Here is a 23434-nt window from a genome sequence, read left to right as displayed (position 1 = left end):
CCAGTGAGGAGTGGAGCTAGCTCCCATGGCCCTCAGATTTCAACACATTTGATTCCTATGACCCCAATGGTAACACAGGCCATGGACATCAACACAGACCCCAGCCACAGCAGAACCACAGACCCAGACATGGGCCTGGGCCCAGGCATCACCACATCCCTGGTGGCAGTACAGGCTACCCAGATCAATATGGCCCTCGTAGCAGCATGGCCCTCAGACACCAGCATGGTCTCAGATGGCTGACCAGACCCCAGGCATTTGTACAGCCCTCAGTAACGGTGGCCACTGACATCAACTCAGCCTCTGGCTGTTGTAGAGGCATGGCACCAGACACGGCCCTCTGTAGCAGTCTTGGCCTGGAGAATACCGTGGCCTCAGATAGAAACGCAGGCCTCCTCGTTCGGCATGGCCCTGTGGTAGTGTGTTCCTTGGATGCCAACATGACCCCAGGTAGCGGCCCAGACCCCTGGCATCATCATGGCCTTCAACGGTATCAGAAGCTATGAAAATCAACTCAGACCCTGGCTACTGTAAGGCCACGGGAAATTTTGTTTTTATGAATTGAAAATGGCTGCTTTTAAAACATGTAAAATCATTCACAATTTACCAAGAGCATTTCTACGAAAATGGAGATTTAATGCATGCAGCAGGGGAGACCCACAGAGCTGCACACAGAGGACCATGGAGTGAGGGCAAAGGTTCTGAAGCTGAGATGAGGAGGAGGCTGTCTGTTAAGGACAATGGTATGTGGCAGCAAACTGGAGGGAAATACTCAGATTAAACGACATGGGGCATCAGCCACGTAGAAAACCAACAAGGAGACTCCTCCCTGCTGGTGGCCTTTATTGGGCCAAAGGAGCTAGACAGGCTGCTGGAGGGAAAGACATCAATGGTCTTGCTCAACATAGGAGCCTGCATGCTACAATACCAACCTTCCAGACAAGACGTGACCCCTGAAGCAATCATGAAATGGCTGTTATGGGGTAACTAATTGGATTTGTGGGCTGTTCCATAGGGGGGATTTTCATTCCTGACACAGTAACACTGGTCAAAAGTTCAGGATGGGAGAGTCAGGCTCTGGGATAGAACGTACTATTGTTATTTTGCTCAATGGTAATGTTGTCAAATTGCCTTCTAAATATTTATGTTTATACCCATAAACCCGGGCTACCCCTAACCTTGGTTAGAAAGGCTCCTTTTGCAGTGGGCAGCAGGCAATACAGAGACACGTACTTCATTAACGTGCTGAGAATTAGAGCGCTCAGCCTAAATGGGGCATCAAGTCCCCCTGCACCCCCAGGCAAGGCTCAGGGACTCATCAGCTTGGATGAAGAGGAGGAACTAATATCAGAGCTGGGGCATGGGGAGAAGTGTTGAAATGCTGTCTTCTGGATATGGCATGGCCTCCATAATCATGAGTTCACACCAACTGTGGTTACCTGCATAAGATAAAACCAGACAAAATTCCTGAGTAGATGGGGATGATCTCATCTCCAAGCCCTACCCCTCTACTGAGGGACGATTAGCAGCTGATAGCTGCTGAAGAAGGGGCACAGGGGAGTTGGGAAGGGAAATGAAGGGTGGACATGGTCATTTATCTTTGTGTACGTGCATAAAATTACTAAGAATAAAGAAGATATTTTGAAGGTGATGAGAGACAATGAGCCGCAGGAAGTGAATTTGTAACTGCAAAGCTCTTCTGCTTTCACGGTAGAGACCAGACAGCGAGTAGCAGGAAAGGAAGCAGGAACTGGGGAGATAGATACTTTGGGGTCCAGGGAAGGAGAGGAGTGGAGGAAGTGTCACTGGAAGGAGGTGGGAAGCAAGTTCTAGGGTAGCATTGTAAGCTTGTGACGTCAGCAGCCAGGCTGCAGGGCTAAGCAGCCAAGGACTTCTTTAGCACAAAGGTTAGTCACCCAGGCGAAATCAGTGGGTTCTGACAGCAAGCAGGTGGATATATGACACTCACCAGCTTGTGTGGGTTATAGACAAGAGGCAGGTCACATTTGCAAGCATTTAAATCATGTTGGCAAGCAGACTGGCCAGTGTTTTGGGTGGGTAATTGTGGTGGTATTTTACTTGTACTGAAATGTGATTTTAATTGTATGTTAATAAATAAAGTTGCCCGGGGGTCAGAGCTATTAGAGCCATAGCAAGAGTGTGGCGGTGGTGGCACACGCCTTTAATCCCAGCACTTGGTAGACAGAGCTAGGTAGATCTCTGTGTGTTCAAGGATACAGCCAACATTGGAGACACACGCCTTTAATCTCAATACCATAGAGGACCTGCAGGGCTGTACATACAGGCAGTGAAGAGGCAGTCACGTGTTTGGGTTTACAACCAATGAGAAGGCAGAACAGCTAGACTATATAAAGACATACACACAGGAAGTAGGTCCCTTTTTCGGAGAGCTCTCTTGGCTGAAGCAGGAAGGGTAAGGCTCTTAGCTCTGACCTCTTGGCTTTCTTCTCTGAATCGGCTCTGTGTTTCTTATTTAATAAGACGGTTGGTTACATCTACAGGTAATGCTGTGGGCTGAATTACATTCCCACCCACCTAAAATTCATAGGATGAAGTTCTGATACTGAGCGTCTTTGTATGTAACTCTACTTAGAGATTGCACCTTTAAAGAGGTAACTAAAGCAGACCTTTAGGAGACTACAGATCTTAAAGGAAGATATTAAGAAAACACACTGTGTAGACATGACAGATGGATATTTTAGTGTGCTTTCTGTTGCTGTGATAAAATACCATGGCCAAAAGCAACTCGGGGAGGCAATGATTTTTTCCTTCATAAAAGGGAGTCGGGGCAGAAACTGGAGGTAAGAACCTAAAGGCAGCCGGGTGGTGGTGGCGCATGCCTTTAATCCCAGCACTTGGGAGGCAGTGGCAGGAGGATCACTGTGAAATCGAGGCCAGCCTGGTCTACAGTGTTGGGCCCTGACACCCACCCCCACCCCCACCGTTCCTTGGGGAGCTGTTGCCTTGCTTGCTGACCTTGATCAGATGTCCTCCCTATGCTAATTCCCTGCCAGTCCTGCATTTGATGTAAACAGCTAGGATGCAAGAATGTAAAACATCTGTAGCGAACTTCTGCCCTCAGGGGTTCTCCCACTATGCTGAAAGCCTGTATTTAAGGTTTCCTCCCTTCTTCAATAAATGGCATTGGGCATTCTACTGAGACGAATGACCAGCTGTCTTGTCTCTGTTTTTAATCCTCAGCCCCTCACTCAGACATGGGTGGCAGCTACAAGAAAGAGTTTATCTTAGCTTGTATTTCCAGAGAGAAAGTCCATAATGTGTGGGGAGGCATGGCAGTGGGCAGCTGGAGCAGGCAGCTGAGGGGTCACATCTTCAATCCCATGCAGAAAGTAAACTGGAAGTGGGGTGAGACTACAAACTCCTAAAGCCCACCTCTAGTGACATGCTTTCTCAATACCAAGGTTTCCTCTCCTAAAAGGATCTATAACAATGGTTCTCAACCTGTGGGCTGTGACCCCAGACCCATCAGAAAACACAATCATTTACATTATGATTCATCACAGTAGCAAAATGAGAGTCATGAAGCAGCAACATTCCACAACACGAGGAACTATATTAAAGGGTCGCAGCACTAGGAAGATTGAGAGCCACTGTTCTAGAACTTTCCCAGATGGCACCACCAACCTGGGGCCAAGTGTTCAAACACATGAGCCTATGAGAGACATTTCCCACTCAAAACAGCATGATAGTGAAATATCTTAAGACAAGAATGCCCGAGTGCTGGAGACACACCATGTGGGTGTGGAAGGTGAGAAGATCTTGGTTTGGGTGCCAGTTTTCCGTTGCAGTTGCATCTCTAGAGGCTGGCCCATAGCAGGTGAGCCAGCCTGAAGAATGCTAGGTTTGATGGTTGAAAAGCACGGCTTGTGAAAGGCACAGGTTCTCAGATGCTGCGCGTGATTTCCTGGGTGCAAATCTTTAGGGGGGGAATTTGGGACAGCTTAAACAGAAGTCATGAATGACTCAACACATCTGAGAAACAAACAAGTAGGAAAATGCATTAGTTAAGTTTCACATTCATCTATCCAAACTTAAATGAATTGAAACTGACACATATCTTAAGGGATATTCTATACTCATCTGGGAGATTACAGGGAGGCCCCAGGGGAAGATTTATGCGTTAAATAGATTTTCTTTAATTGTACCGTTAGGTAGAATAGTTACTGCAGTTCCACAGTTTAAGAGAGAGGAGAGTCTCCCCAGTGGAAAAACTACAGAATAAGCAAATGACTAGAAAACATAGGATGACAAAGTTACAGACATAAGATTTTATTTAGAAGTAAGCCACTTTGTCAAGAGCCTTTAAATTGAGAAGAGATACTATTTATTCACAGATTCCAAATGGAGTGTCTTTCCCATTGAAACATAATGAAATTAAACTGTTGTATGGCTGGTTGTAAGCAAATTTGTTTAGTAGTGTATAGAACCCACACAATGGAGTTCCTCCTCCTGCAGAGTCCTGGATTCCGTGGGGTGCTGGAAGCACAAGGCAGGGTGAGCCCTCCCATTCCTTCTTACCTGCAACAAGGGCCAGAGGTCAGCTACTTGCTAAGGTGCCACCCAGGCCTCTTCAGCTGGCTCTATATACTCAAACATCCCGGGAGCTCTGGCAGCAACCAGTCTGTTTCACAGACTGCTCCCCTAGGCTGCAGGAGCAGGGGGTCCTTTCTCTGGAGATCTCTTTCTGTCTTTAGCATCTACTTTCTGTTTCTCTGTATAGTATTTTTGATATTCTGTGACTAATTAACTTACATGCTATCTTATCACTCCGTAACATCACAGGTTCATTTCCTGTATTCTGCAGCTGAATGTAACCTCTTGCTCTTTGGTTCCTCTCTTAGAGCGCTTACCGTACTTGATGGCATAGGACAAGCTAATAGGTTTGATTGTCTCATCCTTGTTTTAGCAATAGGAACTCAGTTCTGACTCATTTGAGAAAAAAAGCGCTTACCGTACTTGATGGCATAGGACAAGCTAATAGGTTTGATTTTCTCATCCTTGTTTTAGCAATAGGAACTCAGTTCTGACTCATTTGAGAAAAAAAGAGTTTCTCAAAAGCTGGGGAGATGGTTCAGTGGATAAAACGTGCTGCAATCAATGGCCGGAGTTTAAATCCCCAGAACTCAAACAATCTGGAGCTGCCTAGAGGACCTGCGATACCCATGCTTCTACGGTGAGCTGGGAGGCAGAGACGTGTGAACCCTTGGAAAGTTATGGAACAGATGGCCTGGTGTACACAGCACAACAACAGAGACTCTGCCTCTGACAAGGTGTAAGGTTGTCTTCTGACCGCTTCCTTCATATATACTGTGACACACACACACACACACACACAAACAACAATAATAATAACTATAATGATAATAATAATGATGATAAATACTTTACTAGGCATGCAAACTGCTTTCAGAATGAAGCTGCAAGGGAATTTGGATACGAGTAGTCACTGTCCTCAAGTGTTGGGCTCCAACTCTTGGCTCTGCTTCTTCTGCCTTGGCTTAGATCCCAGCAGACCGTCCCTTTCCAGGGACAAGGTTGACCAGGATCAGCTCCAGGCTTACAGCCTTCCAATGTAGCAATCGTGTTGAAACACTGACTTTTCTAATTATTGCAACCAGTGTTTTAGAGACGGTGCTGTTCTGGACTGGACTGGAGCAAATTTGATTGAACAAATTCTTCTGGGTAGTGGTGTGGAATTGCTCCAACAGGCCAGGCTAGGGTCAGTTTTGACTAACTCACTCCAATTTGTTTATTACTCTTCTGATTTTTATATAAAAACAATCTCATACCCTAGGAAAGTCCTCAATTCACTGTAAACCAAGACAGCTGGCACCTTAGGAGTCCATGCTGGGGAAAAGGGGAGTACTATGGCTAGCCTAACTGAGCTCTCATAGGCTAAGAACGGTGGTAGGGGGCACCAGAGAGATATCTCTGTGGTGAAGAGCATGTACTGTTCATTCAGGGGACCTGAGTTAGGTTTGCAGCACCCACAAAGGCAGGTTACAACGACCTGAGACACCAGCTCCAGGGGAACCTGGGGCCTCTGGCTTCCTTAGGCACCTGTCCTCACTTGCACAAAGCACATACAGACACTCACATACACGTAATTAAAAATAATGTAAATAAAGCCTTAAAATATGAAAGTGGGTAGTCTCCATTAGAACCATAAGTAAAAGAACAAATTCAGGGCAGGCAGAACACCAGAATAATACTTTTTTCTATTCATCCTTTTGGACTAGAGGCCCCATGAGGGCAGGGACTGAATCTTACCCATTTTCATTTCTTGTGTGTGGGGGGGAGGAGGAGTGGAATGAGCTCTCCAGAGAAGAAAGCCTCCAGAGAACTTGTGTTCTTTCTTTCATTTTATTACATACTTGGAGAACTATCTCTTAGGATGAAGAAATGTCACAATAGATGATGCAGGATCATTTTAAACAGTGTTGCAATGTAGGAGAATCTCCATTTCTCCTGAGATTATTCAAACTTAATATTGCTTAAAGCAAGGTAGGTGGATAATCTCATTCCCTGAGCTCTCAAAATTACCATGGAGCCATGTTTCATAAGGTAGTTTTGTGCCTTATAGCTGCAACAAAACCTACATTATGTTTTCTTCATATAAACATCCAGTATGCATCAGAATCTGAACTTTCAGCTACTCCCCTGAAGACTTGATGTTGACTCACTTCTTTGTGTTTTGTGACCGTCTTATTAGAACAGTGAGCAGGGGTTGTTTTGCTTTGGCCAGGGTGTGGCTTTTGCTCTGAAACTGTTTTCCTGTAACTTCTGACCTAACTCCTGCCAACAGTGAGTTAGGCATCAGTCGGTGTGCTTAGAGATCTACACCCTTAGCTTTGAAAACAGAATAAAATTATTTTAATATTTTAAGTTAATGAACAGATGGAAAATCTTGAACTTAATTCATGGAAGAAAATGAAACAGCCTTTGACATGCTGCTTTCAAATCTGGCATTGCCTCTGGAGACAAGGACTTTAGTCTGTGTGAATTCAGCCTGGCCAGTTCTTTCTAGGACACATCATTCATTTATGAATAAGTTTAGACTATTGCTTCCTTGCAGTCTCTAACACAAAATGTTTTCAAAGATGTAGGGATTTTTCTTTACTTTTACTCTTTGAGGGGCCCACCACCCAGATCCCAAATAAATATACAGAGTATTATTCTTTCTTATAAATGCTTGACCTTAGCTTGGCTTGTTTCTTGACAGCTTTTCTCAAATCATCCTGTTTACCTTTTGCCTCTGGGCTTTTACCTTTCTCTATTCTATATCTCTTTTTTTTTTCCTTCTTACTCCATAGCTGGCTGTGTTACTCGGTGGCTGGCCCTTGGAGTCCTCCTCTCCTTCTCCTTTTTTTTTTTTTTTTTTTTGTTTGTTTTTTCGAGACAGGGTTTCTCTGTGTAGCTTTGCGCCTCTCCTGGAACTCACTTGGTAGCCCAGGCTGGCCTCGAACTCACAGAGATCCGCCTGGCTCTGCCTCCCAAGTGCTGGGATTAAAGGCGTGCGCCACCACCGCCCGGCTCCTTCTCCTTTTTTCCCTCCACCCTCTTCTTCTATTTATTCTCTCTGCTTGGCAGCTCTGCCTACTATCTCTTTCCTGCCTCACTATTGGATATTCAGCTCTTTATTAGACCAATCATGTGTTTTAGACAGGCAAAGTATCACAGCTTCACAGAGCTAAAAAAATGCAATATAAAAGAATGCAACACATCTATGCATCATTAAACAAATGTTCCATAACACAAATGAATGTAACACATCTTAAACTACATTCTACAACATAAAGGCTCTCTATATAAAACTCTCTTTTCAAAAAGCTGAGGTGAAAAAATATTTAAGTGAATGTTATTCTTTTGTCTACCTAAATAAAGCAATACTTATGTCAAAAAATTACATTAGAAATGAAGATCAGTATTAATGTCACATTCTTTTACCTTTACATATCTAGAAGGACACTTTAGTGGACTTTCCAGCACCCACTCCATCTCAAATATTCTAAGGAATAAAGAAGTAGTTTGGGAAAAACAGTTCCTTCCCAGTGCTCAGGTTAGGGTGTGGACGGAAAGACTGGTAGTTAACTGTTCCTGTTTTTTCCTTACTCAGAGTTGGGCATGTGAGACAGCAACTAGTCTAACTGAAAAGCTGGTGGCGCTACTAAGAGACCAAACCTCCAAGAAGTCCTTTATATTACCCAAAGAGCAAGAAAAAAAAGGCTCCTATTACTCCTAAAACTGCAAGTAGTTATCTTTACCATGAAAGGAACCAGATGCCAATTCATTTCCAGGCAGAGAAAGAGTGGTGTGTGCATGAGTAATGGCTCCCTAGCTGGGCTGCAAAGTCAGCGATTTCTGAAGTGCACCTTCCTTCTGGATTTCTCGTTCTACAAGGAAACAAATAACCCTTATCATTTAGGCTTATTTGACACAAGATTTCAATAACAGTTGACAAGGGAAATAATATGAGAGATAACAGGAGTCTGGTGCCAAAAGGAACCATTTTGTCCCTTTGTTTTTGACTACTTTATCTTCCAGTGGAGGAAACCAGACTGCAAGGGTCTCTGAGCCAATCCCCACACAGGCAGCAGCATCAGGGAGCTTTTCTTTCTCCTGGTGACCAGCACACTGCTCTCTTCACTACAGGTGTCACCCATACAGCACTCAATTCTGCTTTTTCTTTTGTAAGCAATTGTGTCCCCAGTAAGGAAGCAGCAGAATCTGCAAAATCAGTCCCCAAATGCAGAAAATCTAAGTGCTGCTAAACTGTATATTACATAAATTCTCCTGGAACTCAATCTTACCATTCTGAGTGGTCGTCATCATGACAGTCACAGCTAATACCACGATCAATGACTATGCCAAGTGCTTTATCTGCTTTACTGAACTTATTTGACAAGAATCCTGGGAGGTTGGTACCACAGAACTTTCTGTGCAGATGAAGAGATGGAGTTCGAACAGGTTGAGGCAAGTGCCCAAGATTAGTCAGTGCTGGCAGATTCTAGGGCTGAATTAGATAGCTTCTACCAAGACTTCAGCAAAGACAACCTGTAGATCCAGGATGCTCCACTTTCCTAATGCACAGGGTTATCTGAGGCTTGAAACTGGAATCAATTTATCAAGGCAAACTAACAATGAACAAACCACACTCAGATTCAGATTTCTTCCTTGAGTGCACCCATGCCCTTAGTGATGGCTATCCTCTCAACTCTGACCAACATACCACATTCAGTCTTTGACATTTAATGACCAAGGCTGCAAGGACCCGATAAATCCAGCTACTGGGTTCACAGCTAAGTTTTTCAGACTTCAGGATATAGTATACGATTATGATACCCTTAACTCATTTCTTTGTACCTTTTTGAGTATCTGGTGTATAGTAATGAAAATATTCTCTGGACATTTGCATTTTAACAGAGAAAGGGACATTAAACTCGGAGTACTTTAAAATAATCATTAAATCCAACAAAGACTGAATACTTCAATGTCAGGTTCATCTTTGGGCATTACAGATACAAAGAAAAAAAATACTAGCCTCTGTCAACTGCATCTGAGCAATACAAATATTAAATAAATGTATCTGTTTGGCAAGTCTCTTAAGTTTGAAGTTGGATTATTCAGCTCTTCGACTATTACCCTCTTTAAAGGCAAGACCATGATTTCACATACACATCTTAGCGGTGTGAACAGGGAAAACCGCAACAAATTTAGTTTGAGGACCCTAGTTCACTTTCATTTGGGACTGTAGACGCAGGCAACACCTTATTCTCAACAGAATGAATGTCCGGATGAGATGACCAGAGTATATAACAGAAAAGGAATTCAAAAAGGCAGAAACACGTCCAGAGAAAGTCAACTGGTTGTTTCAGAGTTTCTTTCCTTATACAAGTGAAGGCGGAAGGGACTTCCTCATCTTCTGGCTAGAACTGGGCACCGGTGACTAGGATGGTAAGTCGAGGGCACGGCAGGAGAGAGAGGAGCGAACCTTTTTCCCCTAGGTCCAGTTGAACTCCACCTGTCTCCGGGGGGGGGGGGGGGGGGGGGGTAGGTGAAACGAACCAATGGGAAAGGGAGTCCCATCCACGCTGGCTGGAGCATCCAATCCACGTCCGCGTCTCACTGGGCCGCCCGCAGCGCCGCTCTCGGCGGTGCCCGCTGGCCCCCGGGGGGTGGGCGTCCGCTACTGCGCAGGCGTCCCAGGAAGCGCTCGCCCGAGCCGCGCTCGGCCCGCGTCCGCCTGGCCCGCCAGTGCCCCGGAGCGCGCGGTTCCGCTAGCGCCGAGTTCCGCGCGCCCGACCGAGGTGGCCGCGGCGACGACGGGTGAGTCCCGAAGGGAAATGCCGCTCCTTCCCCAGCTCGGAGGGTCGAGACAGTGAGAGCCCGCTGCTCCCCTCTGCTCCACGCCAGGCTCCCGGCGCCTGGCGGGGACGCGCGTGGGGTGCCCGGGGCGGCGGGGAGGTGGCGCGTCCCCCGGCAGGTGGATGTCAACTGTGACGGGAGGTGAGGACGGGGGTCCGGGGACAGGAGTGCGGGCCTGGCGGCCTCTGCCTCGGTGTCCGCCCTGGGCTTGTCGTGCTGTCGAATGGTATTCCCGTCCTAAAAAAAACAAAAAACAAAAAAACAAAAAACTAGACACGGAGCCGAGGGAGATGCCGGATGCTGGGTCAGGCGCTGCACAAACAACCGGTCCCGTGCTGCTCCCAGCCCTGAGCCTTGAGGGCTGCCCAGCTAGTGACCGGAAAATTCCGGTGCACCTTTGGTAGGTCTCCAGAGGGCAGGGCAGTCCGCTGCAGGAACGCGGCAGTGCGGTTTTCCCTCTTCCCGTTTTCCCAGAGATTTCCCAATTTCAAGGGAGCTCGAAGCTTTCCGAGCTGCGCCCCTGCCCCCCACCCCTCCCCCGTCCCTTTCCCTCAACTAATTTTAGAGTCAGTTTTACACAGTATAATTGGGAAGAAATTATGTTGGACCTACAATGAGGACTTAAAGAGGGACCTTATTTTATAAACAGCAAGATAGATGTACTGACTCGAAGAGGTTAGAAAGTCTTATGTGGCTTAGAACAGCGGAGAGCCATTTAGAATAGACTCTTTGAAGACGCAGGAAGCTTTTCAGGGAGTTGGGTTTCTTCCCTTAGATTGTTAAGCACTTAATAAAAATCTTTGGGTAAGCCACCTGTTACGTTACTGTGCACACAGGTGACAATGGATAACGCTATTTGAAAGCCACATTTGTATTTGCCTGCACCACAGAGTAGATGGAATGCTAATGCTGGAAAGTGGCTTTTACCTTGCCCTCTTCCAACCCAAGCCTGTGATGCTCTAGGTAATTCAGTGAGAGTTGGCTGACGTGCATTCCACCCAGGCAAGACAGTCAACCCAGAGGAGCTAAGGGATGTTTTGTCTCCTAAATTGGAGACTACATCGTATTTCCAGTTACTGTCAAGCTGTCGGATGCAGTCCAGATGTGTCTGCTTTTTTTTATTCCCTTGAGGTTTTTGTTGGTGTGAAAAATGACAGAATCTCTTGCAATGCTTTATAATTTTATTCTTGGAACCATGGCTTTCTCATTCTATGAAAATGTGTGAGGACCTTTTTTGCTGGTGGTTTGTTTACAGCTTAAGACTTGGTGATAAAATGAAACATAATGTGGTAAGCTTAAAGACAAGGACTGTCCAGTGTGCTGAGTTTTCCCAATCCTGGGTTTTATAATAGAATATGTGTTTTGAATATCCTTTTTATCCAGAATTTGGGGAAGAAAGATTTTTCATTTGTATTTTGTGGGAGAAGAGGAAACACAGGTTTTGTTATGTGGTATTGCTTTGCATATAGGAAGTAGTAGAAAATATTCTCATGTTAAAACACCCAAATCTGCATTATAAGATGCACAATTCACACCATTTTTTTGAGGCAAAATAAGATGATAAAGATGTTTTGCTATTTTGTGGTGGGGCATTTAGGAATAAAGTTTCACTTTTAAAAATAATTTTATTGATATATAAGATACCATTGAATTCACTCACTTATGTATGCAGCCGTATGAAATTATAACCATCATCACAGTCAATTTGAAAACACTTTTCACCACCCCCAAAAGAAACCTCCCCCTTGGGATTTACTGACACTTTCTCACAAGCCTACCCCTGAGTAATTATCCATGCTGTCTTAGTTCTGTAGAATTGCACCTTCTAAGCATTTCATCTTAATAGAATGGTAACTGAGGTGATCATTTGTGAATGCCTTTTTCCCTTGTGTTGGGGGCATGGCACCTAAGTTTTGGACTTAATCAAAGGTTTTGAAGATTTGCTGCTAGATTCTCCTCTAAGAACTTCCCAGCTTTAGCTCTCATGGAGGTCTGTGATCAGTTTTGAGTTAACTTTCCCACATGGGAGGGGCCGGGAGCACCATGTTAATTCTTTTGCATGTTGGCCGGCCACCCAGCTGTCTTTGCAGCATCCCTTGAATTGTCCCGTCACCTCTCTATCAGACATAACTGTATTTGAAAAATTTTAGACACACTATAAAATTCCATATCATCAATCCAGTAACCAGTGGATCATTTTTTAAAAGCGTAATTAAGACTAACTCTGACCCTGGGACATTAGGAAAAACAGTCATAACTGAAGCAGTGAGATCGAGTTTAAGGGTGGGATAGAGAGGAAATGCCTTTAGTGACTTAAATTCCTTCTCCAGTTACTGTGCATCCAAGTCCTTAGAAACTTGTCTGTTAGTCAGCTTTATGTCAAAATTGGAGCAAGTGTCTGATGAGATTTCCCCCCTTGGGTAGCATTTATTTTGTCTCTATTTTATTGCTGTGTTTTTTTTTCTTAAATACAAACTGGTGATGAGCCAGTTTGGTAGGATTCTAACAGCTATGCATGTGGACTAAAGTAAACTAAGAGAAACTCCCAAAAGCTTGGAATTATTTGTGTTTTGAACAAAAGAATCATTTTTATGTTTTCATCTATTTTTCGTAAACCTTTAGAATAATTTTACTGTTCTGAAAGAGCAAAATAGACAAGCAGGAATGTTTATGGGGACCAAAATGTGTTCCATTTCCCCCCAGAGCTTGATGATGTGTGGAACAGGTGTCAATAGGAAACTGGACAAGTAAAGGCAATTTTTCTGTGTTTCAACTTTCTTGTTATCTCTAAATTGAAGTTCTAAGTTGAAATCAGTAAAGCTGGTATGTAAAGGATTTGTAAATGTTCATTCTCTTCTGCTGGTTAAATTTCTGAAACTTAAACATGAATTGTGTTTTTATATTTTAGGAGCCCTGGCTGCTGTGTTCAAGGTGTTCGTTATGAAGTTATTAGTAATACTTTTATTTCTGGGGCTTCTCAGTGGTTGTAGAGGTAACTCTTCCTATAGCTTGACACCTCAGTTACTCCTGGTGTCCTTTGATGGATTTAGAGCCGACTACCTGCAGAACTATGACCTTCCTCACCTCCAGAACTTCATCGAAGAAGGTGTCCTGGTGGAACATGTTACAAACGTTTTTATCACAAAAACATTTCCAAACCACTACAGCATCGTGACTGGCTTATATGAGGAAAGCCATGGCATTGTGGCCAACTCCATGTATGATGAGGTCACAAAGAAACATTTTTCTGAATCAAATGATAAGGATCCATTTTGGTGGGATGGGGCAGTGCCTATCTGGGTGACCAATCAGCTCCAAGAAAACAGATCAAGTGCTGCTGCTATGTGGCCTGGTACTGATGTGCCCATTCACAATACTACACCTTCCTATTTTATGAATTACAGCAGCTCAGTGCCCTTTGAGGAGAGACTAAATAATGTTACCGAATGGCTCAGCAGTTCCAACCCACCAGTCACCTTTGCAACCCTCTACTGGGAAGAACCAGATGCAAGCGGCCACAAGTACGGGCCTGAAGATAAAGGAAACATGAGCAGGGTATTGAAAGAAATAGACGGCCTTGTTGGTGATCTTGTTCAAAGACTCAAGGTGTTAGGACTGTGGGAAAACCTTAATGTCATCATCACGAGTGACCATGGGATGACGCAGTGTTCTGAGAACAGACTGATACATTTGGACTCCTGCCTGGACCGTTCAAACTACACGGTTATAGACTTAACCCCTGTGGCCGCCATCCTCCCCAAAATAAGTAAGTAGCTGTTTAAAGTAAGATAGACATTTCTTTCAGTGATGGGATCAGTCATAATACACCGTTCATATTTGCTTAGGAATCTCAGTGTAAAGCTGTCTCTTTTCGACGTCAACCAGCACAGGCCACATAATGGAAATAGATACGGGGGTTAATGAAAGTCCCTGTGTGTTCATGCCCATCTCGGACACTGTCACATAATTACTCGCTGTTTTGAGAATTAAAAGTAATTTAATCAGATGACATTGTCCAGTATGTATTCCTATTTATGCTAGTCAGATACAGCTTTGCTTCTAAGTCAGCCACCAGTTTTCCTTCTGTATCCCTTTTACAGATGTAACAGAGGTTTATGACAAACTGAAGCTCTGTAGCCCTCACATGACTGTTTATCTCAAAGAAGAAATTCCTAACAGATTTCACTACCGACACAATGATCGCATCCAGCCGATTATTTTGGTTGCCGATGAAGGCTGGACAATCGTACTAAATAAGTCATTATTAAAGCGTAAGTATTTATTCTGTACTCAAGGCTCTACCACACATTGGGACCTGGGTTTGGAAGGTGGGCACTCTGATTCAGTTATGTTTATACGGTTCAGTTTGGCAAAGGTAGTTCTCACGTGATTTTCATTTGCTAGCCATTTCCAGTGGCCACAGTTCACTCTTCCATTAGGAGGCTGGGCAACTTTGTGGGAAAGCTGCAGTTTCACTTTCTAATTCCTTTTCCTCACGTGTATTTAAAAAAAAAAAGAGTTCACCCCAGTGACCCTTAGACTTTCCCAGATGGTGAAATCACTTCCTTGTGTGCTGTGGTCTGTGGGTCACTGGGCAAGAGTTGAAAACAGAGGGAGCAGTCAACTAAGTTAGCAAAGTAGAAACATCACAACCGCTCCCTAAACGTGGGCAGCACAGGGTGAGTTACTGGTCTTTTCTCAGATGAAGGTTATTCATCTGTATTTTGTATTTAATTTTATGACTCAAGAATTCTGATGTTGGAATACATTGCAGGGGTCAGCGAACTTCCATAAAAGGCCAGATAATAAATATTTTCGGCTTTGTGGGCCAGCTGGTCTGTGTTTCAGTACTCAGCTCTTTTTCTAGCATGAAAGCAGCTGTGGTTAGTAAACTAATTGAAGCGGGGTATGTAGAAGTGGAGGTTGACTTACGAACACAGGTGAAAGACTATGGGTAGGAATTTGGAAGTATCAGGCAAGGGTAAGACAGACTGGGTTTGTGTCTTATTTATGTTGTTTTAAATTCTTACTTTGTAAACTTGGAAAATCCAGAACAGAGAACAAAGGCATCACAATCCGTCAGTATGGAAGTATCAACAAATGTTATTTGTGGCACGTTCCCCTCCCAATACTTTTTCCATGTTACTTACTTGAATTAAAATTTTAATTACAGTGGAATCACTGGGGACTTGTCATATCAATCCCAGAACATTGCAACAAACTTCCATATCCCTAAAATGGAAATTCGTGAAATTCAAGACATTCACAGACAAGGTTGTTAGAGCTAAGCTGAAGAGTCTGGTGTTGGGTTTCTATCAGGGAAGATTAGCCATGTTTTTCTTTGAGTCAGACATTTGGTGGAGTTACAAGCTGGAGTTGTCTGGATTTCTTTTACATTCAGTACACAGATGCGTTCCCTAAAATCCTCACTTATCTGCCCTTCCTGAGTTTTTGAGGTATGTATTAACTGGCAGTAAACACATTGTGCCATGGTATTTCTTACTGGAACAACTGAGACAGTTAAGCCTGGAGGCCCAGCCTCCCCCAGTGCTCTCTCCTGCACTCCCTCAGCTCTATAGGACCTTCAGCACTTCCACACTTTTTTAAGCTACCCGTGCTGTTGATGGTGAGTTTTTACCACTAGCCTGGGGATGGGTAGGTGAAGGAAGAGGGTTAGGGTGGACGCATACATATGCACATCAGGTTGAGAAGTATTAAGGTCTAAAGCCATGATTCCCTGGGAAGAGAGGTGTGCATGGGAAAGGGGCAAGCTTAAGATGAAGGAAACACAGAGGTCATTTCTGTCTTCTGTATTGCAGCCAGCCAGAATCTTGATGGATGGGGCTGGGCTGGCAAGAAGCTGGTACATGTGTAGTGAACAAGTTATTTTTTAATAAAAGACTGTTGTTTAATGACATAATTTTGTCTTTTTCCCAGTAGGTGACCATGGCTATGACAATTCTCTGCCGACTATGCATCCAATTCTTGCCGCCCATGGTCCTGCTTTTAGAAGAGGTTACAAGCAGAGCACCATGAACACTGTGGACATCTACCCAATGATGTGCCACATCCTGGGACTGAAACCACATCCCAATAATGGAACCTTCAGCCACACCAAGTGCTTGTTAGTGGACCAGTGGTGCATTAACCTCCCAGAAGTCATTGGGATTGTTGTCAGCGCACTGTTGGTGTTAACCCTGCTAACAGGCCTCATGATATTCATGCAGAACAGAACACCTGCCTCCCGTCCGTTTTCCCGCCTTCAGCTGCAGGAGGATGATGATGATCCTTTAATTGGGTAGCCCACGGTGTCTTACTAATTTCAAAACTAAGGATCCGTGCAAGGCATAGTGTTGCAGCCGTAGAAGGATATATATCAGAAGAGAAGACAGACATGCTAAAAGTACTCTGTTTTGTTTTGTTTTCTCTCGTGTCTCATTTTGGTGTGTTGCCCGATGTAAATGACCCTGACAGTAGTAGAGTACTGGCAGACCAGTTAAAACCACCTGCTTCACTAACAAGAAAGAGCCTTGGAGAAAACACTCTGGTTTCTTTCTTTCTTTTTCAATAAATATCTAACTTTAAGTGAAAATATACCAGAACTTAATAGGCATGCTTTTCTAACAGATTTATATATTTGTAAATGACACAAAGATATTTATGTAAATTGTGAATTTTGTGTACCCTGGAGAAAAAGTTGCCTATATTTTTATATTTGCCTTTAAGTAGTGTATGTCCCAAGAAAATCCTCGAAGTAGGAAATTCTGTGATGGCTAATAAATTGATTAGCCACATAGTATAGCTGTAACATACAAAGAAATCATTTTAAGTAAAGCTGCTAAAAACAAACAAAAACCAACTAAGACTATGTAATATCAAGTCTGACCTTGTTACGTCCCTTAGCTGTTGATACCCCAGAAGTTATGTCCTTGGAGCTGGGCATGTGGTGACCACCTGTAGGCTGAATAGTTGGGAGGGTGAGGCGGGGACTTTGAGACTGAGTCCAGTCCAGCCTGGGTTATGTACCAAGACCTCGTGGTTTTGTTTGTTTGTTTTGGATACTATTGTTAGTAAGAAATTTCAAGGAAAATTGTTTTTCCCTATTTGTGTTTAATGTCTTTGGGTAAGTTGTGTGTGCAAGTGTGTTTATGTGTGTGAGATTGTGTCGGTGTCATGTGACTTATAAAGGGGACTGGACTATGTGCCAGAACACAGCCATCTGGAAAGGGTCAGCCCAAAGGACAGGTCACTTCTTGATAAACACCTTAGTTGTTTATCAGCTTCCAAGTTGATATTACAGTTAAAACTCCTGTTACAGTTTTCAGTTCTCATGGTTATTGGAAGTGTTCAGATGCTGTGGGAAAAAAAAATATGACCTGAATATAAAGCTGCAAGGTCAGGATTTTTCTGTTTACCTCTGAGACTTTGTGATGTGCCTTCCGTACAGCAGAGTGGTAAGAAATGTAGACCCGAGTTTGGTGTCTCCCGCCCTTTGCAGCCGTCATGTGCTGAGGGCGGAGAGCTTCAGCAACTGCTGCCTCAGTTGACTCCACACCTTTCCCGAGAACCATGGATCTGGCGGGAAGCACTGTGATCCTTCCCTGGCTAGTTGGTTCCTCAGAACCAGAGTTATTAGAACAAACAGCCTGTATGATGTCCATTAGAGAAGACCAGAGGTTCATGGACTAGTGTGACCTTGAAAGTTTTGACAATACAAAACAAACTTGGTTGTTGCTATTAAGATACAAGATGGCTCTCCAGTAAGTGTGCAGCAGCACAGGAAGGTAAACACCGATTAGCTGATGACAGAGGACACCTCTCAGTCATCTAGAGACATGGCATTGTGTTGGCTCACTGCTGATTTTCTGAAGTCTGATAGCCGGTGCCACAGTATCGGGGTTTTTGAGAGGCGTCTCTGTACAACATACATAATCTATGCTGTTAATCATAAAATGGGTGTTTTAGGAACAGGACTGATTTGTTCATAAATGTTCTGATTTATTTCATTACATATAATGGTGATACTAAAGGATAAAGAGTTGATCAAATAATTGAAAAATTCCTACATACTTCAATTTCCATTTTTCAAAGAAAATAACAAATGAACTGCCATATTCACTTTGAAAAAAAATTAGTGGCCATTTGAACTGTGTGCCAGCAGAGTATTTAATACTAGTTGAAGATGGCTTAGTCCTACAGTGCTATCTATGGGTTCCAGTGACTTTTAGCTTGATTGTGGCTTCTACAGTGTCCAGCCTATGAGTGGGTTTTTAGAAAGGGTGGCATAGGAAGAGAGCCCTGTCAGTGTCTCAGCCCTTGCAACAGAGGTATTGATTTTGTCTTTTCTTCCATTCTCAGAATACTAGAACTAGGTAATGTTTATAAAGTGCTTATTCAGGAAACAAGGAATAGTATTTATTTCACCAAATAGATGATCATAATAAACTGTATGCGAATTCATCTGTGTCTTTAGAACAATTTATCACTGTTAAAGCCCATGGCCACAGTGTTGCTCTGTGAAGCTGTGTTGTAGTGAAGCTTTGACATGGAGGTTTGCATGTGCGTGTCATCACATGATGAACTAGAATTCTCTGCTTTCTGGTCAGGAGAAAGTACTGGCTTCAGGAAATACTTAGCTCTTGATGACAGTACCCAAAGGCAATAGGAAGGTGTCGATGTAGTTTTGTTAATCCTCTGGGTCAGTTCAGAATGAAGCGCCTTGACTTCACAGTAGAGGGGTGATCACGGTTCTGTTAGCAGTCTGTTGTACACTCTCTTCGGGAAGAGCGAAGGGGTAGACAGAGGCTTGCTAGCACCGCTGTCCAGGAAGTTTCCTCTAGCAATCCATGGGTAAAGCCTTGGAATAGGAAAGGAGCAAATGCCTTTGCACTGATCTTGGGTGTTTCTGGCCCTTGCCCGACTTGTGAGCTTTAAGGATGATTGGCTTTAATTCCTTTTGTGTAGAGTGGTTTATTTCATTGTTAATTTATAACATTACAAATGAAGGACAAAGATTAGCTGTAAAGTGTGTGTTTATTGTCCTTCTCAAACAGCGTGTAAATACAGTGAGTGCTTTAGGGAAACTTGTAGTGCCTTAAATTAAAGGAAATACATTTTGACCATATTGTTTGAACTTGTAGCTAATGACGTTGCTTCTGATTAAAATTTATGTAAATAAAGTCTACCCAAACAAATGCACTATCAGCCTTTCTAATTTGTCACCTTCTTACAAAAATCTACATACTGTGAAAGATGAATTGTCGGGACTTGAGCGATTCTGTGGAGACCTTTATAGATATTCATTACAGATTTTAAAACCAGGATTAAGAGTGTATAACAGCCAGTTTTTAAAACAGCGTAAAATACATGTAGTATGAGGACGTCATTGGCAAGAGAGCTGGAATAAATTTGCGGAACCTCCTGAACATGAATCTTAAAAGATCTTATTAATAAAAACAAACCCAGGAGCCAGATATTGGGGTGAATGCTGGAAGATCAGAGAAATAGAACACAAGCCACAGCTAACCTCACCTCACCAATCTTCTCAGCCGATCCTGTTTCCTCAAACTGAAAGCCTCATCCAGAATGAATCTCAGCTGAACTGCTGCTCAAAAGCCGAAAAGCTTAACCAGACTCCAGTTCCTGGTCCTCACGCCTTATATACCTTTCTGCTTCCTGCCATCACTTCCTGGGATTAAAGGCGTGTGTCACCATGCCTGGCTGTTTCCACTGTAGCTTTGAATTCACACAGATCCAGACAGATCTCTGCTTTTGGAATGCTAGGATTAAAGGTGTGTGTGCCACCATTTTCTGGCCTCTGTATCTAATGGCTGTTCTGTTCTCTGACCCCAGATAAGTTTATTAAAGTGCACAATATATTGGGGGACACACTATCACCACAGAATTAAGATCCACTGGCTTACAATAAAAGGGAAGAAATTTTATAAACTGATTACAGAACAGTGGGATTTGTATCTAAACTCTGTCTTTTCTGGAACTATGGGCATTTAGTGACTTACCCAAAAGCGTATAGATTCAAGTCCATACCCTCCAGGAGAGCATTCATTCATTCAGTATTGTTATATTCAGTGAACTCTGCTAGGAATTGGGAAAACTCGTCTTTCTTTACTCTGGAACGGAGGTCTTTGAAAACTGGAGAAATTTGTGCAAACAGCTCACATCCACCTGTGGTTTAACTCTTGCTGTTGAGTTTCTTGGACCCAGGATCACTTTCTAGGCCTTCCATTTCCAGAGTTGGGATATCTGTTCTACCTCTTTCCCCACGTGTAACTTGGTTCTGTTCTTGGGTATTATTACTTTGTCCCTCCCCCAACACATACTTCAGCCATTGCTTGAGAGAATATGTGAACATCCCAAGATCCATTTGGGCCCTAGGGTGCTGTCACATAAGACGCTGATTTTACATTCTAATATTTGTGAGTGTAGTGGTTATCAGTGTCGAAAGTGCTACTGCTCTCTCGGGTCCCATCATCAGAACTGCTCAGAGGCAAATGCTGGATTGTTGCTCAGGCCTTCTGCCTGCCTGAATATCTTCATCCACATTAACCCCTGACACCTGATTTCTACCGTCAGTACATTGAAACTAGGGAGTCCCCCGCTGGCAGCTCTCTGATGGTAATACCCAGCTGCCTACCTGTATCCAGTCACACCTTCCTGTGTGACAGCCTAATGGCCAGTCCTGCAGTTAGGATATGTTTCCTGGCCGCCATGCTTATTAACCTTACTTTCATAAAGACAGTAGCTATTTGCTCCAAAACAAGTCCAGAAATTATCCATAAACATTACTGAAGAATTTAGTACTCCTCTCTAATTGATAAGACTAGAAACACCCCTCCCCCAAAAAGGAACTAGACCCGAGGATATCAACCACAGTGACTTACATGACATTGAGAGAACACTTCAGCCCAAGCTGCAAAGGGCATTCTTTTTATAGGTCCATGTGGACCAAACAACTGATTATGCTAAAGAAATTGATTGCTTTTTTTTCATTCAAACGTTCTGTGGAGGTGCCCTGCTTCCTTGGTTGTTTGGTTTTTTAATTGGTAAAAGGATGTATAGAATTCTATTGTCTTAATGGTAGAGCATGTGCCTCAAACAGTCCCCTTGCTAAGACTGGAGAATCCGGAAAGAATAGAAAGTTAGTGCTCCAGGTATGAAGAGGTTCAAAGACAGCGAAGAAGCAAAAGGCCAAGGCTGAAAAGAAGGGAGAGCCGCTTACGTGTGAGTAGCCAGTGGCATCTGTGCGTTCTGAAAAAGGCTGTGGGGCTAAGAAGCTGGACTAACCATAGAGTGGGGTTGAAAGAGTCCAGGGGTTTCCACCTAGCTTCTAATCATAAGAATCCATTTTACATTCTTTGGCACAACTAAATATGGAAATACACATGAAATGGATAATTTCCTAGGGAATTCCTAACTATAGAGAAAAATACAAGGGAATGATTTATTTACTTGCTAATTATTTTATTTTCACAGTGAATTTTATTGTGTATATATACAGTACCATGTCATGGAATAAATACAGGTATTAAAATGGTTGCCATAGTGAAACATCATATCTATTACCCCATAGTTACTGTATCAATTTCTGTATTTAAAACAAGTTCAAAGGGTTCTGAGCTATTGTATAAAAATGTATCAGGCAAAGACCACAGTCCTTTTTTTAAAAAAAAAATAGTGTTACATTTGCCACCATAACAACGAAAGTTTTACAGAAAAATGAATTCTTAAGTGAAAAAAAAAAACTGATATCAAATCCAGTAAAGATAGAACAATTATCTTGAATGACAAAGTAGCAAAATGGAAATTTAATTAAACTTGACAATTAATTAAATATAAAGGAACAAAGCATTTGAATGAAGATGGCAGAGGTTAATGAAATTGAATGAAAAGGCATTAACAATAAGCAGTGTATAAGAGAGATACCTCAACTACAAAACTGCACATTGAAAACGAACACATGGAAATTGATATGAAACTCTCATCTGGATTAGCTGTGATCAATGTCAAGGGCTCTTAAGAGCAAATTTCAAGCTAGAGAGGAACGTTGTATTGTGGTCAAAGAGACAGCATTGCACATCCCAAACACACATCAAAAACAGATGGAGATAGAGAATCCCTAAACATAACTAAAAAAAAAAATTAGTACTCGTCTCTAATGGATAGAACTAGACCAAAAAAGTCAGGCAAGGAAATAGACTCGCCATCAACCACTTGAGACATTGAGAAAACACTACTGTGCAAACTGCAAAGTACATGGAATCACCAAGACAGGGTGTTCACATTGTCGCAGAAGAGTCTTAGTAAATAGTCTCAGAGAATTGCAGTCTTATAAATTACACTTTCTGACCAAAGGCAAATTAAACTCAGTAACTGTAATCTGGAAAAATATTTTGGAATTAAACAGTATGCTTCGAAGTAAACCATGAGTCAGAAATGCAAATGAGAAAGTATTTTGCAATTCTAATATATAGCCTATTAAATTCTAAAATATGCAGATAAAGCCTTATTAGGGGGGAAGTTACAACCTTGGAATGCTATCCTAAGAAAGGTTCAAAATTAACAATTTAAGCTGCCACTTTTTGGAAACTAGTGAGAAGAAAAAGAAAATTGCAAAGGCAAAATCTGAAATAGAAAAGACAAGCAGAGAAGGCTAATAAAACCAAACTTGTTTTTATAGCCTTATTAGTAAAATGGTTAAGTCCACAGTAAGATAGCCCAAGTTAGTAATATTAATTAAAAAGGGAGCAGTCACACTACAGTCCTACATTTAGCAAAAAGATACCAACAAATGTGACAATTAGATAAAATGGACAGATTCTCTGAAAAAATTGATCAAAGTTACCATAAAGTCAAGTAGGAAGTCTTAACTGCCTCCACTTAACACAGAACTTTTTTAAAAAGTTCCCAGAAAGGAAACTCCTGAACCAGATAGTGTCATTAATCCTATGAGAAATAGTATCAGTTTTACACAGACTAATTGAAACTGGAGTAAGGAACCAAAAATATG

At 42.7% G+C, this 23434-nt stretch overlaps 1 protein-coding gene and 1 long non-coding RNA gene across 3 annotated transcripts; one reads left to right on the top strand and one right to left on the bottom strand.

Moving 5' to 3' along the window:
• Positions 1-4291: 4291 nt before the first annotated feature.
• Positions 4292-10091, bottom strand: LOC128114946 (uncharacterized). Its single transcript, XR_008219945.1, has 2 exons — positions 8307-10091; positions 4292-4560 (listed from the first exon to the last, which is right to left on the bottom strand). It is a non-coding gene; the product is annotated as an uncharacterized LOC128114946 (long non-coding RNA).
• A 124-nt stretch (positions 10092-10215) lies between these two features.
• On the top strand, positions 10216-19605 carry Enpp4 (ectonucleotide pyrophosphatase/phosphodiesterase 4). Of its 2 annotated transcripts, none has more exons than XM_052745399.1 (4): positions 10216-10368; positions 13316-14173; positions 14508-14678; positions 16345-19605. In XM_052745399.1, exons 2-4 carry the CDS (start codon positions 13348-13350, stop codon positions 16707-16709), a joined length of 1362 nt encoding a protein of 453 aa, XP_052601359.1. In that variant the 5' UTR covers positions 10216-10368; positions 13316-13347; the 3' UTR covers positions 16710-19605. The 2 variants fall into 2 exon arrangements, with proteins under 2 accessions (XP_052601359.1, XP_052601360.1); XM_052745400.1 differs by lacking the exon at positions 10216-10368 and adding an exon at positions 10380-10548.
• Positions 19606-23434: the final 3829 nt, after the last annotated feature.

Source organism: Peromyscus californicus, unplaced genomic scaffold, assembly GCF_007827085.1.
Source record: "Peromyscus californicus insignis strain IS unplaced genomic scaffold, ASM782708v3 Scaffold_19__1_contigs__length_69161282, whole genome shotgun sequence".
NCBI lineage: Eukaryota > Metazoa > Chordata > Mammalia > Rodentia > Cricetidae > Peromyscus > Peromyscus californicus.
Note: the sequence above shows the minus strand (reverse complement) of the source record. Positions and strands in the feature narration are given on the sequence as shown.